Genomic DNA, 18,527 nt, shown 5'->3' with positions numbered 1-18,527 from the left:
AAATTTTGCAATTTTGCAAATAGAAGTGGCAATGAAAACAACATTCAAAAATCCAGTCATAAATGATGTGGCACATTTAATTTCTTGTTCACTTTCATCTCAAATACCCGGCGCAGCGGGGGGAATAAGACGCATCAACGCAGTAGTCAACTGCATGGTAAAAACGCGCTGACAGTAGAGAAAAATAAACAGTCAAAACATCAGGCAAACACACCCCCATACACAGCAGAACGCACACAGCTCGAAGCAACCTCCAGGTAGGAGAATCTCGGCAGTAGTGATTCAATCGGAGAGCGAGAACGAGAAAGGACTTCTTGTAGGCAAGATGCGGAGTTGCTAGAAATCAGTGATTGAAGAAAATTGGTGATTCAAACCAGCTCGACCAGCTTCGTCGTTATCTCATTGTGGTGCAGAAAAAGCATTCCGTGCGTGTGTTTCTTTGTGTTGGGAAAGAATAGTGGTACCATGATGGGCCGAGAATAGTTTCCGGACCACCAAATCCAAGTGTTACCTCGGATGGTAAAGAATACGCACGTACCACACGCGTATTGTGTATGCAAGGTGGATGCATGAGTGAGACCTGCGATTGTGTGACGTGAAATAGATAGTGAAAAAAAACGACAACAAATGGAGCTGTCGGTGCATTATTCATCTGGAAGAGATTAATCGCCAGCTATTTAAGTACCCCGACGATTAATGGGATTCGAAAGAAAATGTTATTGATTATGTCATGGTTCGGTCGTTTTTCGTAGTGCGGTGAAGTTCGGTGAATTGTGATTTCTGCAAAATAACCAGTTCCCATAAAGCGATGGTGTAAAAAGTAGCAGTATTCGAATTTTCTTCCAGGTGTGTACCAGTCTGCAAACAATCACGACAGGCCCCAGGTACGTACGTGCGACTTGCAAGATATATATATGACTATAATTTATCCAAGTGGGCAATACTCCGTGCCGCTCTCGCACTCGCCTGCTACGGCAAAGGATACCAATTGCCGTAAAAACACTTGATAAATGGCCCTGTAGCCTCGTAAAACCGCCCTCCTCCAGTACCCGCGGTTCGCACGGACGGACGGTCGGGATGGTCTGTCGGTCGGTCGGTCCTTTCAGAATGAGGACGCACAATCGTTTTCGGTACAGCGAGCGGAAAGAAGGCAAAAAACCCATCTCCCAAACTAATGAATGCAGTGTGGATAAAATGGATGAAAACTTTTTCCTTTCGGGGGCTGGTGGAGAAGCTCAATTGATATTCTATTTTGCCGTCAACCACTCCGACGAACGAACGAACCAGCGATTGTTTCGCTGGCGAACGTGAAGAATTTGTTAAACGCATTTTTTCCTCTTTGGATTGCTGGAAAGGAAACTCGCCTTTCCGTTCATTATTATGTTCTCCGGCTGTGTCCGCTGCTTCTCCGTCTATGCATATCCCGTTTGAAAATAGATCCTTTCCGAAAGTTGGAGCAGCGTAGAAATGGGAAAAATTTATGATTATTTGATCAGTGTTTTATTTTTTAATTTATGTAAATAATTCTTTATTGCACGTTTCAAAGCACTTCGGGGATGCGTGTGTGCGAGAGTGTGAGCGAGCTCGCCTGCTGCGATGTGGGGCGGACGTCTCGTTCGGGCCTGCACAGGTAAGCGTGCGTATAAAAAGGAAGGTTTTATTAGCGCACCATACACACTGGCTGCTGGCCTGCTGGGACGGGGTATAATCGTATAATACCGCTTGCAGTAGTGTAGGTGACATAAACACAGCCCTTGTTTGGTCAGTGCGAAGAGGAGAGAGCGAACGTGTATTGTAAAGAGAGCGAGATAGCACGGAGCGATGTGGACGGTGTGGTATGCGTGACTTGCGATAGTAAAATACACCGCACCGGGTCTGTTGTTTTCGATCGGTTAGAGCGAGAGCGAACGGGAGAATGAAATGGAAACCTTTTTTTGTTGGCACCGGAGTTCAACGAGCGGAACGAGATGGGTAGAGTATTAATTTTCTACCCATACCAGCGCATACGGCGAATGAAATATGAGAGAATTTCCTCCGCTCAAACACGTCGGATGCTATTTATGCGTGTGCGATGCTCGAATGTCACTTTTCTCGATTGTCTGTCAACCAGCGGGTTGTTTTCATTTGTTTGTTTGTCAATGATTAAGGCCGAATCCGATGCCCCTCGGTCACTCCCCGGGCAGATTGATGCAGTGCGTGGTACGTAGAGTTTGACGTGCGGTCGCAGAAAGCTGATTCGCCGTTGGTCCAGGAGTTATCAACCTATTTTTCTTCCCAGTTGCTGCTGCAACGCAGAACAGCAGCAACAACAACAAAAAATGGTCCTACCGCAGCAACCGTGTTATTATGTCCAATAACGTTCACCATCGGGCCGCACTGCGCATGTCCCAATAATATCCGACTTGACAGATATTAATTGCTTTGAAGTTGGCCAACAATAGAGAACAAATTGAATTCAAAATTTCAAATTCAATTATGTATGCTTTTTCCTAGGCGTGTCTGGGAATATACCCCAAGAGCGAAGGGGCAGTCTCCACGTCGTAGTCGGTAAAAACCGCAGCGAAGGACCGACCGACACAGCGGAAGAACAAATGAAGGAAGCCTGCAATCCCCGGGAGGGACTTAAGGGAAAATGTTTTCAAACGGAAAATGAGCTTCTCAGGGCCCCTTGATAAAACGATCCAAGGCACATCGAAGCACCGAACGCGAATGCCGAAAAAGGCTGGCTAACCTTCCCGTTTCATGAAGATATATTTTTTAATAATACACGGTACGTTAATTTAACGATCTGCCCAGACCCAACCCGGGATCGGCCGACATTTTGTTCCATTTCTCGACCAAACCCATTTCATGCAATGATTGAGATAAATTCAAGAATAACGATCGGCGCACACGGTCTGGAAAGCCACCTGCGTCCAAAAAATAGGTCCATCCGTCGCAGGTGATAGCGAGCGACAGAATGAAAGAGAGCGAGAGCGAGACACAAAACGCAATGTTTGCTTTGCTGCTTTTCACCAACACATCGACGCATCGTGTCTGTTTCACCGGTGCGTACCTTACCCCGTGTCGTCTGTGCCATCTGTGGAAGGAAGCTGGCCGAGAACGTTTGAAGGCTGTGCGACGGGGAATCTATTATCGCGCAGCAGACCCGGCTCTTGTATTGCATACTTTCGTATGGTTCGTATGTATGTTATGCTATGCTTATGCTAGGATGCTTGTCCTTGTCCAGTTTGTAGCATATTAGCCTGCGTATATCGTATCTCTTTGGCAACGAGAGAATATGATACTTGCGTTTACCTGCACGTGAAAAAGAGGAATATCGCTAATGTCGAACGAAAATCGAATCAGGTTCGTCGTTCTGCTGTTTGATGGGAATTTTCCTTTTACGGTCGTTCTAAACGCATTAGTGAACCATTTTACAAGGCGAAACTACTTTCCGGCAGCTTCTGAAGGAGAAGAATTGGTATACTCAACAACAAAAAATTGGTTCTGTGTGTGTCGTCCGTGTTCTCACACTCTCTCGCAACCGACCGAGGGCCTGTGTGTGCGATCAAATGATAGCTTTTAATCTTTGACATACACAAATGGGTTTTTATTTCCCTTTCGCTACACATACACACAGACCCTGGTTACGACGGGGCAGCAGGCCGCGATGTTGGTTGTTTAGTTAGCAGCATGCTGCGATGGATTTTCTCGCTCGCAATGCCGTGTACACTTTAGCATTGCTCCTTCCTGCTCTCTCGCCGAAGAACAAAAATTGAGGCTCTGAAGAGACGGCATAGTGCAAACACGGAGGAAATGGGATCGGCCGGTAAATGGGTGGTGTGGAGAGGGGTGGTGATGGGAGGATGAGAAGAACATGTGTTTACAATGCCCACGAACGAACTCCATCCGTGCTAACAACAGCCGTTCGTAACGTTCGGTTCTCGCAGGAAGAGCATAAAAAAGTGCCCAGCATGATCCTGTCGACCTGGAAGGGAAACCCGTAGATGAAGATGACGATGATGATAGGTTCTTTCTGCGCCACCTTTATTCGGTTCTCCTCCAGTCTGGACTGGCGGATTGGTCCGGTATTTATGTCGATTAGACGAATCATCGAAAAAAGGAACGTTCACCTTTTGCTACCTTTTCGTGTAGGAAACGATTAGAAAAGTTGTTCGTTGTATTACAATTATGTACATTAGATGTCTGCGACCCATGCAAAAATGCAGTTTCAACACAAAGCTAAACAGTTTTACGTACAAAATAATCGAAAAAGTTCGTTAATGTTGCGTAAAAACCGTGGTAAAATCAATGCGAATGGTTCTGGCGCTATTCTTTTCCTACTGCCAGTTTCTACTCAGCGGACAGAGCATAGAAATACACATAGTCCTAAGGAAACATTCAATCGATTCCTCATCAAACAACATTTGTTGGCTTAAATGGGTTTTTACGGTTGCCGTAGTGTGTGCCAACTCTCTTCACAGTGTAGCGTGGAACCCAAAAAACGCGCTTGTTTTCACTAAGTTTCCCATGTAAACATCCACTGCGCCGTCGCAATGCAATTTGAACCGTCTATAAATGCTCTCGCGGATCCATCCATTCCATCCATCCGTTCTTTCGATCCTTCTGCTTACTGCGCTCCGGCTATTTCGCCTTCCTTGTCCCGCAGCCGCCGGTTCGTCGCCCCTTTACTCCGCAGCAGCATATGGCAAGGGCGAGAGAACGTGTGAATGCTGCGTCGCCAATGCTCACGTCGCCGCCTACTCGATGTGCAAGAAGAGGCCTCAGGAGCCGGATTTCGGCTCAACTTCTTTACCTCACGAGAGCTCATAAAAAGTAATATGCCTCCTAGCTAGCGGTCGACCCGACCCGAGATGGCTGGCGACTGGCTGCTGCTGCTGCTGCTGCTGCGGTGAAGCTGCTGCTAGTGGTGAGTGCCTAGCATGACGACACGCGGAAGAAGTGCTCACACACATATCGTCCAGGAGGGTGATTCTTTCCCGATAGTCCTGTGCGCGCCGCACACACCATGCACATGCCAGCAGCATTCCAACTGGCGAAAGGATGATGATGACGATGATGATGCCGATGACGGTGTTCGACGGTGTGCACCACTACACGGGCGCTACACACGTACAAGTGGAAATTGGAATCGGCCGAACGGAGCATAAAAAAGCAACCCTCGAATCGACGAGGCGGCGTGTAGACTCATCTGTGCTGCCGTCGGTCGGGAAGTAATCAAAGCACGAGAGAAAGAGACGAGACCACCACTGGACCTGAACGATTACGATGACTACTTTAGATGTGGTGTTTCGTTTGGATGATGGGAACCGAACCGACCGGGGGATTATTATTTTTGTGGAATGGCTGCTCGATTATGGCTCACATGGGGTTTCTAGAAGCTGTGCCTGCCCCGTGTACGGCAGTCAGTCGGTTGGGACTGTCGTGTGGAGAACACCGTCACCTTCGCTGGGGGTGCTTTCCTTGCGCGGAACTCGTGTATCGTGACAGTTCTCCGGTGGCGTTCGTCGATCCAACACCAACGCGTGGTGCAAGAAAACACCGGCTAACCGTGACAGCGCGCTACCGAAGGTGCCGTTCGTTGCGTTATATATGTACGTGCTTTATTACAATTAAAAATAATAGTATTACATGTGCGCCGATACCACAGGGAGATACCATTCGTGGCACGTGGAGGCTGACATTACGATACTGGCACCCCTCGATACGCTTTTGCATATAAGCTTGCTTGCACACTCCCAAACGTGTGGACCCAGATGGAGATCCTGTGACCATCAATAAAATTTGAAAACCTCTCCCTTTCGTTCCCCTCCCCGCTTCAACCATTGCCACACGGAACCACCTCCTCCATGCCATCGTGTTTTTTTGCCTGCCCTGAACTGACACTCCAGATAGTGAGTGGACCTTGTCACGCGACGCCATACGGGGGGGTCTGTTGTGCTGGGGGGCTAGAAAAAAAGACGAAAACGATAATCATATCTCAGTGCTCAATTTCTTCCACTTATAGCTGGTCGATTTTAGTAGATCGATTTTAGCTTACAGCCCTGCACACGTAGTGTTCGCGTATCGTTGATTCGTTCAAGTGGACTTACTTTGTAGACCTAACCGAAGACTCGGTAAAAAGGGTACGAGAATCTAACGTATAGTGAGTGGGTGAGTGAAGGAAGCAACAAAACAAGCGTAAGGTTTAATGCTTTAATTTGCATTCCAAAAATCCGATCCGCTGGTGGCGGCGGCACGACTTTTTCGGTCGCAATTTGGCGCAGCATCGTGCAGGACGTGTCCACGAAATGTGATTTTTATCAATCATTTGCTCGTTCGTTTCTAATCAATCATCTTCCTGATGTAATAGTGGTCTGGAGGGCGAAATTTTCGGATTTTTCGGGCTCCTCGTAGTCCAATGGTTAATTGCATATTAAACATTCAAGTACAGCCCAGGTAGAATGCTAATTTTCTTTTCTATAAGCATCTCCCGGAGATTCGTCTTTTTCATATCATTATTTTTTACAGAAAAAAAATCATTTATTTAATTGTTACTGTCATTTAGATTGTCGGATAGAATATTTATAATAATTTTCACACGTTTGTTTCATTATTTTCATCCCCAATCGCCAGGTTTGGGAAGATATATTCTATCCTGTACGACGACGGCTAAACGAAGATACAAGATGGAGACCACCAGGCACCCATTACACCGACTGCCATCGAGGTTGGTTAGGTTAAGCACCTAAAAATTGCTCTACAGCATCATAATAGCATCGCTGCCGATAGGCATCATTCGAGGTGGTGTGTCACGTCTAGGAGTAGGGAACATTCGGTTCGGAAGTCACATTCGACTGCCCAAAACATTGCCTTGCGAACGTTGGTTTGTCCCTTCGGAGAGGCGCTATTAAAAGGAGCTGAAATATGTTTTACTGCAGCCGAGATCCTGCCAAAGCGTCCAACTGTAGTAAAAGTAGTAGCACTTCGGCAAAGTCTCATGGACCGTACCATCAACCGTACTCGCTGCTGGACATTACCGCCCGGATCGTGGCCCAAAATGAACCATTCCAGAAGATCGAGGAACGCTACGACCGGATCCCGGAACCGGTACAGCGGCGTATCGTGTTTTGGTCCTTTCCGCGCAATGAAAAGGACATCTGCATGTACAGTTCCTTGTCAAGGTGAGTGTCCGAACGAACCAACAACCAAGTGGTTTCGTATGTGTGCGCTAGCTAACTAATACGTTTATTGATGGTCGTTTGCTTTGCGTAGGGTTTCCTCCATTAACTCGGTGGAATCACAAAGCCTCAGTTTCTGTACCGGATTAAAATTGGTTGAAACGGGCTGTGTGGAGAACGTGCTTCAGGTTGGCTTTCATCTAAGTGGCATCGTTTGGTCACACCCACCGAACCAAATCGAACGCCACAGCAACAGTGCAGGGTCGTCGTCGTCGTCGTCGTCGTCTTCCGGAAGCCGCAATAATGAGCTTGGCTATCCACTGCCACCGGCCAACCAGAATCTTTACAACAATTACCATCACCATAACCATCATCAGCAGCCGCACCATCACCATGCGCATCAGCATCATCCCGCTCACCATCACCACCAACAGCAGCAACACCATCCGCATCAAAACCACCATGCTCCACCGCTATCCCCACCGCCGCCCGCACCTGCCCTCGTGCATCAAGTACAACCGCAAGGTGGGGCGGCTGGAGGCGGAGGTCCAGGGCCCGGTGTCGGTATGCAGGTGGCGGCTGCTGCAGCAGTGGCCGCCGCAGCAGCCGCGGCCGCTGCTGCCGGCGTTCCTCCGCCACCGGGTGCAGGTGGAGCGCACATGGTGGTAGTTGCACAGCAACCGATCGGTATGGGCGCTCAGCAGCTTGCCCCGAACGGACAGCAACCTTTCAACGGTGCAAACATGGATCATCGCGATGCGTTCAACAATATCTCCCTCGGCGGCCAGGGTGGATCAAACGGAGGGGGAATGGAGGAAAATAAGAAATTTAAAGTGTCCGTCAGCTTCGATCGGTAAGTAGTATTGCCATTGCGTGCATGTGTTGGTGCAACCATGAAGCTAATAACGTAACCGTTTGTTGCAGATGCAAGATAACGTCCGTGACGTGCAGTTGCGACACGAAGGACATCTTTTGGTGCCATCATGTGGTCGCCTTAGCCCTGTACCGCATACGAAATGCCGATTCGGTGAAACTAAGAGTTCCTATATCCGAGACGCTGCTGCAGATGAACCGACAGCAGTTGCAAAAGTTCATCCAATACCTGATCGCCGAACATCACACGGAAGTGTTGCCGACGGCCCAGCGTCTGGCGGATGAGATATTGCAGCAACGGTCCGAAATCAATTCGATCTGTGGCGCTCCGGATCCAACGGCCGGCGCATCCAAGGATGACGACCATTCGTGGCATCTCGACGAAACGCAGGTTTGCGAAGCGGTCAAGACTTATCTCGGCCAGGGTAGCTATTACTACAGCAGCAAGCATCTAAATTCGCTGTTCGGTAAGGTGCGGGAGATGTTGCGCGCCCAAGACTCGAACGGTGCCCGTATGCTGACACTGATCACGGAGCAGTTCCTAAGCGATCCACGGTTGGTATTGTGGAAAAACCATGGCACACCGATGACGGAGAAATGCCGTCAGCTGTGGGATCAACTCGGTGCCTTGTGGGTGTGCATAGTGCTGAACCCGAAATCATCGCATGGCGAGCGGATGCACTGGAAGTCACTGCTGGAGAAGTGGTCCAAGAGTGAGGTGTGCCCACAAGAGGATCCGGACCTGCGCACGTCACCTTCGTCTAGCCGCGAAAGCGTGCGCGATCGCTCGAATCGTGAACGGGAGCGTGATCGGAACCGATTCTTTCGTGAAAATAATCTGCGCAACATGATGTACTACAATCATCACCATCAGCCACACCAGCATCAGCAGCAGCACAACAATGCGCCTAACGGTGGAGGAGGTCACGACAATCCGAATCGCAATCACTACAACAATCATCGGTACGGTGCGTTGAAGAATCGTAACGGGGATAATGGGAATCGGGGTGGCAATAATCATCATAACGACCAGTACGATAGCTCGGAGACGGATTCCGATTCCGACGATGAGATGGATGATGCGAACGAAGAGGAGGGTGCTGGCAACAATGGGCAGGATGAGGAGGAAGACCTCAACGAAAACGGAGGTGCCATTAACGACCACGACGACGAGGACGATCACCATCACGATGATGAAGAGGCGGATAGGCGTAGAGAAGACGACAATGGGATGGAGGAGGATGTAGTCGATCAAGTGCACAACATTCTGCAGGATATCAACTTTGCCGACGGCGCAGAACCCGGTCCGAGCAGGAAGCATCGGGACGAAGATGGCGAGGTGCGCGATTTCATGAACCTGAATCTGATGAACGTCCCCGAGGATGGACATCGGCTGCCGGAAATGATGCCAGAAAACGACGACAGCTCACGAGAATCGATGGATGTCGATGGAGCACCGTCGGCTGCCGGTGGTGTGGTGGGTCGAGTGAGCGGTGTTGGCAGCAGTGCCGGTGCCGGTAGCTCCAAATCTAGTGGAGCAAACGTAGGCTTCTTCCAGAGTCCCTGCATCTGTGGGGAGGACAAATGCGAATGCAATCGGCCCGTGTTTTTGGACGACATAAAGCCGAAGAAATTTTTCGATTGTGTCGCTGCGGCAACCGCAGGTGGAAATGTGTCGATACCGGCGAGTGTAAGTGCACGTAATTTCGATGTGAACGAGGATGCCAATCAGGATTGTATTGAACTTTCGAAAGATATCGACATGGCGGTCGCGAGCGGAACCTCTAAGACCGGCACTTTAAAGTTGGGTTCGAACGATGAGGCGATTGAAGCGATGGCCGGAGCTTCTTTTTCTTCCTCGTCGTCGTCCTCTTCGTCTAGCTCGTCGATGCTAACCATTGTGGATGAGCACCAGAAAGAGGTGGAACTGGACTTTGAGAAAGCCGGACCGTCGGGTTTGAATCATTCCCGTATCAACACTCTGGAGGTAGATGCTAACCCCTCCTCCGCTGGAATGTCTTCCAATGCTGCATTAAGCAATGCTGCTCACGATGATTGCGATGAGTGTGATGAAGAGGTGGGCAAAGAAAAATCTGCGTGCAAGAAAGCAAGGCAAGAGGAAAATGAAGCGGGACCAAGCGCTAGTTCCTCTTCGCATGGGGTGAAGAGATCGAAGGAAGATGCGGACGACACAGATGTGGACGCAGAAGCTGGACCTAGCGCAGCGAGGCGCATCAGTACGGATGATGGAGCTGGCGTGGCCGGTGGTTCCGGCCTCAACGGAGCAGCGTCCGCGGAGGCTCGTGCTAAACCAGTAAACGCCGGTGATGGAAATGCGACTGTCGGTGGACGGCCATGCAAACGTCTCAAATTAAACAATGGTTCGTGGGTCAGCAAAAATGGCAACAAAACACCTCGTACCATTTTCCACAAGGCGCTCGACGCGGTAAACATGTCCTGGGAGAATGAACACCTGAAGCGCATCCTTGAGTCGGACAGCTATAAGCTGTCCAGTCGCAATTCGGTGCAGATTGCCGGTTCTAGCAAAGCTCCGGTCGCAAACCACCCGAGTGTGAAATCCAACTTCAATGCAAACGGTCAGCCGCTGTGGCATGAGAAAATTTCGATGACTGCAGCAAGAATCGATTCGTTGCGCTCGCATGGCCACATGGAAGCGGCACTGCGATTGTCCGTCAGCGTTGTGCGAACGATGCGTGAAATCCAGCGCGAAGCACAGGCGCTCTGGCTTCGCCACAAACCAAAGTTACCTCCGTCGCAAACAAGCGCTGCCGAGCAACCGCAGCCTGTGGCTGGGACATCTAGTTCTGGATCGGGATCATCCAGTGCAGGCCCACGCTGTAAATGTGGCCCTTCGCGAGTTGCGTCGGCCGAAGCTTCTTCGTGTCGGAAAGAGGCAAACACTTCCAAACATATGCACCATTCCTTGTTACCTCCGCCGCCACCACCCCCTCCGTTGCCATCGTCATCTTCTGCTTCAATCCAACAACAGCAAATGATTCAGCAACAGCATCACCAGCAGCAGCAGCACCACCACCACCATCAACAGCAGCAGCATTTGTTGCAGCAGCAGCAGCAACACCAACCGCAAGCATCTACGTCATCTGGGATAAAGGCCGGATGTCAATGCCAGTCGCACCGTCATCAATCGCAAAGCTCGGCGCACTTTCCGGCTCCGCCACCACCTCCCGCACCGATGATGCAGGATCTCCACCCGCCGCATGCGCCCCCGGTGCCAGCAATGAAGAAAGACTGTTCCAAATGCATCCAAATTAAGTGTTACTACGAATCCGTCGGTTCTGGTGCATCTTCCCTGAAGCACAATGGTCCGCTGGCTGGTCCCTCGCATGGAGGCGTCACCAGTGCCCACCACAGCCATCATCCACCTCCACCTGTACCGCCAATGTCGTCTTCGGCGTCAGTTGTCGTTTCCCAGCATCAGCGAATCCATCGCAATTCAAGTGGCATGATTTGCAGCTCGTCAAAATGCAACCACTTCCTTGCTGCTGGTCCCAGCGGTCCGGGCTTAATTCAACCGCAGCCTCCCCATGAACTGTATCGTAAAATACCGCATTGCTCGGCGAGTTCCTCACAGCAACAAGCGTCCGTAAATCAGGCACAGCAGCCTCACTGCAGTCGAGATTTTCGCTACATGAAGTTTCCCAATGTTCCACCCACTCATCCACACCACCACCACAACCATCATCAACATCCGCACCATCATCATCACCATCATCACCAGCAGCAGCAGCAGCAGCAGCTACAAAATCCGCATCATGCTGCGTCCTCTGGTACCGCCGGAATGATGGTTCCAGTAGGAATTCGTCAACCTCCTCCTTCGTGTCCAGGTCCGGGGCCATCTTCTTCCCGAACACTCGCAGTCCCAGGGGCGGATCCGTCATTGTCTGCTACTAGCACACAGTCATCGGTAACGGTAACAACGGCCTCGTCACTCACTACATCCGGCAGCTCCAATGGCGCCGGTCCAATCGTAACGTCCGCACCGATAACTGCTTCAACATCGAAGTCTTCCTCATCGTCTTCGGCTTCGGCAGCTAGCTCTTCTTCCTCATTTCAAACGAAATGTAACTGTCCAATCCATAAGGAGGAATCACTGTCATCTACGGCTCCAAGCCACTCTACAGCAGCAGCAGCAGCACCACCACCATCATGTCATCCGACCGATGCCAATGTTGGAGTACCTTCCATGAGCACAACGGTATCCTGTTGCGTGAAACCCATGTGTTGCTCGTTGGCAATTGCCCAGCACAACGTGCATTCACAGCACAAGCCGCAGCCACCGCTGCCCGGTCCGTCGTACGTACCATCTGCGACGTGTGGCGGATGTGCTATGCACGCCACTGGTGTACCGCAGTCGGCAATGTACAACAATGGTGGATTGTACGGGATGGCCGGTCCATCGTCTGGCCACGGTCATGCGCAACCACCAATGCCGTCTACCTCGATGGCGTCACAGTCGTACGATCGTTCAATGATAGGTTCGTTTAGTGGAACCGACTGCGACATGATGTCCGTGCAGCAGCATCATCAACACAAGGACGATTGCCCTCTGGCGCTGGGAAAACATAAGCACGCCAGCATTGGCAGCGGAAGCAGCGGTACTTGCAGCAGCAGTTCGCTTGGCAGTTCACAAGCCGGGCCTAGTCGTGCAAGTGGTTCTTCGAGCGGATCGTCAAACTCCACGATCACCTCTTCGTCGTTGCTTGAACCCATAAAGGTGAACCGGAAGCCGAATTGCCTGTCGAAATGCATCGACTGCAGTGTGGGATGTGAGGTGGAATTTCCTCTCGACGCCATCGCATGCATTTTCGATTGCTTGACGGAAGCCTCCTTAATACCGGAGGCGGTCACTGTTCAGATGAACGAGATGAGCCGCATGGCGTATGATGCTGGTAACGGGGGTGGTGCCGCCGGTGGTCCTGGTGGCAGCGGTGCAGGTGGATCGGCGGCCTCGCCGGAGGATGTCAACATCATCGCTCCAAAGTATCGCCATCTCCCGATTGCGGACTCAGCCGACCGGCACGAAACATACCTGACGCTCGCGTTCGAGGCGGCCATTCTGGCGTTAAGCAAGCAACGCATCATGCCACACGGGCTGTACGCGCAGCACGTCATCTGCAAGCAGCAGGATCAGCTGATACAGCGACTGCGCAGCATCGACCTCGACTCGGTGCTGGTTGGCATTCTGCGCAAGCTAAGCGTACAGCTGTTGGACGGTGGCCCAACGAGTGGTTTGGGTGAGATGATACATCCCGAGTCGGTGCCGATGCACACACTGGCTCGCTTCCTGTTTGCCTCGTTGCTAAATCAGCATTCCGATTTGGCGTTCGAAATTGGGCTGCGGGCCATGCGCTTCCCCATACTGGAGAACATCAACGAGGGTGCGTCGGTCAACGGTATAGAGCTGCAGCACAACAACTTCATGCATTCGCCCTATCCGCGCTGGTGGACGCTGGGCCACCTGGAGACGCAACAGTGCTCGCTCAGCTCAACAATGCTGAGTGCGGCAAAGGGCGACACCAAACGTTTGTCCGCGGTGCTGCAGAATGCGCGCCGCAACATACACAGCTCGTCGCATCTGTTCAAGGTACAAAAAGATCCTTTTTTGTATTTCTGTTGTCTCGTATTAGTTGAAGTTAATTATATTTGATTATTCACACGACAGCTCGCCCAAGATGCGTTCCGCTTTGCTACACCAGAGAACGGGCCGCGCAGCCAAACCTTGCTCGGAGTGGCATTCGAATTGGGACTGCAGGTGATGCGCATGACGCTGACGTGCCTCAACTGGCGTCGACGTGAAATGGTTCGCTGGCTGGTAACCTGTGCGTCCCACGTCGGCATTGATGCGCTCATGTCCATCATGCAAAATTGGTAAATAAATCTCGATCTCGATTGGGAGTCTGTAACCCCTCCTAAACTCCGCACTCTCTCAACCTCCGTAGGTACCATCTGTTTACACCAACGGAAGCAACGGGGCCAGTAGCAACAACTATCATGTCACATTCGACGATCATGAGACTGAATTTGAACTTCCGTCAGCAGGACGAGTTGTCCAACTGTGCCCGAACGTTGGCACTGCAGTGTGCTACGAAAGATCCACCGAACTGTGCCCTGAATGCGCTAACGTTGTGCGAGAACGATGCGATGGCCTTCGAAACAGCATATCATATAGTAATAGATGCTGCGACACACATCATGACCTCTAGTCAGCTGTTCACTATTGCTCGGTACGTGTAGATAGTAACCGGCGGTCGGTTCTGCCGGAGCCCTCCAATCTGACCATGATTGTTAATCATATGCATATTGTCTGTCGTGCATAGGTACATGGAGCATCGGGGATATCCAGCACGCGCCTACAATTTAGCTATGCTCGCCATGAAAAACGTCCAGCTGGCCTACAACCAAGACACACATCCGGCTATCAACGATATACATTGGGCGTGTGCGTTATCGCACTCGCTTGGCAAGACAGAATTGTCGAAGATGATACCGCTGGTGATAAAGAATGTGCAGTGTGCCACAGTGCTGTCGGATATACTGAGACGTTGCAGCGTTCCCACACCCGGGCTGCACAATTTTAGCGCTCACGGTGCACGAGGTAAGAATGCTTGTTGACTCTAGACCGAGCAACCAATCATTACGATTGGTTTAGGTTTTTCATATTGAAGCTTTTTCAAAACAATTTCTCTTAAACTATTTAATTGCAGGTAATAACTTGAGACAGTGCATCAAGTTGAGCTACGACCGTGAACCGTTAAATCAGTTGCTGGAAGCTGCCGTTTCTGCATACGTCAATACCACACATTCAAGGTACTTTAGACGAAACGATCTGTCTTGAGAGATCTGTCGTACATGCTCGATTTTACTAATGCGCTCATTTCCATTCCACCAGATTGTCCCACATCTCGCCGCGTCATTACAGTGATTTCATTGACTTCCTGAGCAAAGCGCGTGACACCTTCATGCTGGCGCGCGACGGGCCGGCTCACTTTTCCCGTCTGATTGAAAACATTACAATAGCCTACAAGGGCAAGAAGAAGCTGGTCCGGCAAGTTCGACAACGTTTTCAATTTGTCTAAAACTAAACCCTTTTCTAAAACCGTGCACCAAGCCATGATTCACGTTCTACTGGGTTTGCTTTTTGCCGACCGTCTCAACAGTGATTTTATTGTATTTAGCTAGGGTAATGAATTTCTCGATGCGTCTTTTGCGTTGCATCCTTAGCTCTCGCTTCGTGTTAGCGTATGGTTTGCTGTATCATACTTTCTAATCCGGCACCCCCACAACGATGCCGTTTGGGTATGTAAAGTAGATTTCGTGTGTATTTCAAACTTCCTGATCGAACCCCCCTTTAAGATTACCTAACTAGTTCCGAATCCCTGTTAGTAGACGTTAAGAATAGGCAATGAGACAATGATGATAGCAGTATTATAATGTTAGTAACTCTTTTTATTTCTCTTACAACTCTTTGTTCATTGTTTTTTTTTGGCTATTTTATTTGTCGTAATATTATGCTTACTTTGCTGCAGCGCATTAACTTGTTATTTATGTGGCCTTTTCTCTGTCCTTTCCTTTCTGTTCTGTGCGTTGCTTATTTTTAATGTGATTTACGAGCTTTTTACTTCATACGACGCCCGCATCCTCTCTTTCTTTCTCTCTCTTCTTGTGCTCTCTTTGTCTCTAATTTCATCTGGAGTTTTAAACCATGTCCTTCTGCTTATGCGGCATATCGTAAAGGAAGCTCTTTCTTACAATCAGCTCCCAAGACTTTACGCCCTGTTTTTCGGTGGCAAGGCTTGGCAAAACTTTATGAACACACTGCACAGTCCCAATTTTTGCCATTTAAAAAACAAAACACGCCTAAAACGAATACTACTCGGAATTGATCTCAATTTATTGCATTACATACACTCCACCCACACAGTCCACCAACAGAGTGACCGCTGGTGGTGTCGCGGTAGCCATCATCGGTAGCCGCGGTAGTCTTGGTGGTTGATTTGATTTGAGCAAATGCACGGGCTATAGCTTGTTTCTACGAGGAAGCTACAATGTTCCCAAACTATCGATACAAAGAAATAGATAATTCTAATCGACAAACGACATTCGCGCGCATCTTGCGAGATTGGGTGCATGGACTATGCATACAGATGCCAATCGATAGGAGGAAGACCGTTGTTGAATATAGCAATTAGTGAACCGAAACAACAGGATTGCCAAATACCAAATAAAGTTAGGCGCAGCACGTGCGTTTCAATGCGCTGCATCTGAAATGGGATGTTATAAGATACATCCATAAATACCATACGGTCATCTGTAACCAATAGAGAAACTATGTGACAAAAGGAAGCAAGCCCCCGTTAAAGTACGCAAATTAGTAGCAATTCCAACTGACGCATTTACTTACGTGCCACAACAATCCCAGTAAAAGTTCACACACACACACATGTGTTTGTGTGTATGTCGTTCGATCGGCTTTGTGTAAAAATCCGAAAGCAGCAGCAAAATTGAAGAGATGTAAAGTTAGCAGGGGACAAGACACGAGAAGAAACAAAGCTGCATTGCAATGGGTTTGCTTGCATGTGGGAAGACAAGAGTTCAGAGATTAAAGCAGTGAGATTTTGTTATAAAATTAGTAATGACGTTAATTGTACGTGCGAAAAAGGACTGTTTTTGATCATTTTATTTCAATTTTTCTTTGTTAGGCCTTTGTACTTGGATTGGTTTATAGTTATTATTGTGTTAGTTTGCTTCACGAAAGGTTAACAATTATCATTATTTTGTATCTACCTCCTTAGCGTTAGGAAGCATGTGTGAAGCAACAAATCTAATTGAACTAAATCCGTTCCGTAGTCAAAGAAACGTAGTAAAACAATTGTGTGGTTCTCTGCGAGCTGCTGGTGAATGACACACGATAACCAAGCCCACACTTCCTTAGAACGATACAATTCTTTAAAAGGTTTAGGGAGCCGCAAACGTGCAATAGAGGTTTGATCTTTCCGTTTTCCAAATTGGCCCCGGTGAAAGTGTAACCAAGTGGCAGGTTTAGCCACTTATTTACTAGCCAGCGCTATCGTTCAAGCAGCCGAACACAGCACACTGTATACTAAACATGATTTTTATCAGTATTACAAAGACGCAAATAGTATAGATAGACAATACAACAAGCAATTGGCTTCTCAGTTCAGTTTCCACGTACCGAGCAAAGGTGGTTGCTACTAACTACAAACGAGAAAGACTTGAAACATTCTTACCACTATACAGTCACGATCACGACGATCGTTAACGTAGCGCCAATATGCTTGGTAAACATTTTCCTTCAACAGTCTAGTTTAATATGCATAATGCGTGCGTCATCGATTCATCGCCCCCCGGGGGAAGGATGAGGATCGCTTTCCACAACAGCCGTCGCCGTACGGTGTAACTACTAACTCTAATAGCAATTGTAACGAAGGTAATAATCACGCACTAATAATGGTAATATGATAAAACGATAAATACATCATTAAAAGCTTAACATTAGCTGACACTAAACTAAGAAATATGAAACACCTAGTAGAAGTAACGATCAAGTCGACGGTGTGGTGTGGTACGATGGTCTTCGCTCCTCTGTTGTGTCGTGACGGACACGGGGACACCATCCGCACGCACCACTACTCCTAATGCAGAGAGCGCCGAACAACATTTGCTAAACACGCTACACGACGGGAGGGAGGGAGAGGAGGAAGCAATTGTGGCTTAAATGTTGAGAGTGTAAGAAAATCTCAGGACTGGTAAAACATACTTGATTAACAAATTAGGAAACTTATGCAAAACTAGTAGAATATGTATTGCAGCTGAAAACTGAAACTGAACAAACAAACAAACAAACACTAGAAAATATTCAAGCTTGTGTCGGTGTGTGTGTGTTTTTGCGTGTTACGAAACAGACGGCATACAAAAACACTACCGAGCCAAATAAGTCAAAGCAAACAGGAATAAATAAATGATTGATTGAAATAAATGCATACAAATACGGTAAAACGGTTTAGGTAACTGCTTACTTACGTACTTACTTACTTACTTACTTACTTACTTACTTACTTACTTACTTACTTACTTACTTACTTACTTACTTACTTACTTACTTACTTACTTACTTACTTACTTACTTACTTACTTACTTACTTACTTACTTACTTACTTACTTACTTACTTACTTACTTACTTACTTACTTACTTACTTACTTACTTACTTACTTACTTACTTACTTACTTACTTACTTACTTACTTACTTACTTACTTACTTACTTACTTACTTACTTACTTACTTACTTACTTACTTACTTACTTACTTACTTACTTACTTACTTACTTACTTACTTACTTACTTACTTACTTACTTACTTACTTACTTACTTACTTACTTACTTACTTACTTACTTACTTACTTACTTACTTACTTACTTACTTAC

At 48.3% G+C, this 18,527-nt stretch overlaps 1 protein-coding gene across 2 annotated transcripts; it reads left to right on the top strand.

The window, feature by feature from the left end:
• Nucleotides 1-241: 241 nt before the first annotated feature.
• On the top strand, nt 242-18,095 carry LOC118511203. Of its 2 annotated transcripts, none has more exons than XM_036053983.1 (9): nt 242-884; nt 6,619-7,166; nt 7,258-8,016; nt 8,088-13,662; nt 13,741-13,946; nt 14,018-14,302; nt 14,396-14,673; nt 14,783-14,885; nt 14,968-18,095. In XM_036053983.1, exons 2-9 carry the CDS (start codon nt 6,910-6,912, stop codon nt 15,152-15,154), a joined length of 7,650 nt encoding a protein of 2,549 aa, XP_035909876.1. In that variant the 5' UTR covers nt 242-884; nt 6,619-6,909; the 3' UTR covers nt 15,155-18,095. The 2 variants fall into 2 exon arrangements, with proteins under 2 accessions (XP_035909876.1, XP_035909875.1); XM_036053982.1 differs by lacking the exon at nt 242-884 and adding an exon at nt 4,894-5,597 and having other exon boundaries at nt 14,968-18,075.
• Nucleotides 18,096-18,527: the final 432 nt, after the last annotated feature.

This window comes from Anopheles stephensi, chromosome 3, assembly GCF_013141755.1.
Source record: "Anopheles stephensi strain Indian chromosome 3, UCI_ANSTEP_V1.0, whole genome shotgun sequence".
Lineage (NCBI taxonomy): Eukaryota > Metazoa > Arthropoda > Insecta > Diptera > Culicidae > Anopheles > Anopheles stephensi.
This window is presented reverse-complemented; position numbering and strand designations above follow the sequence as displayed.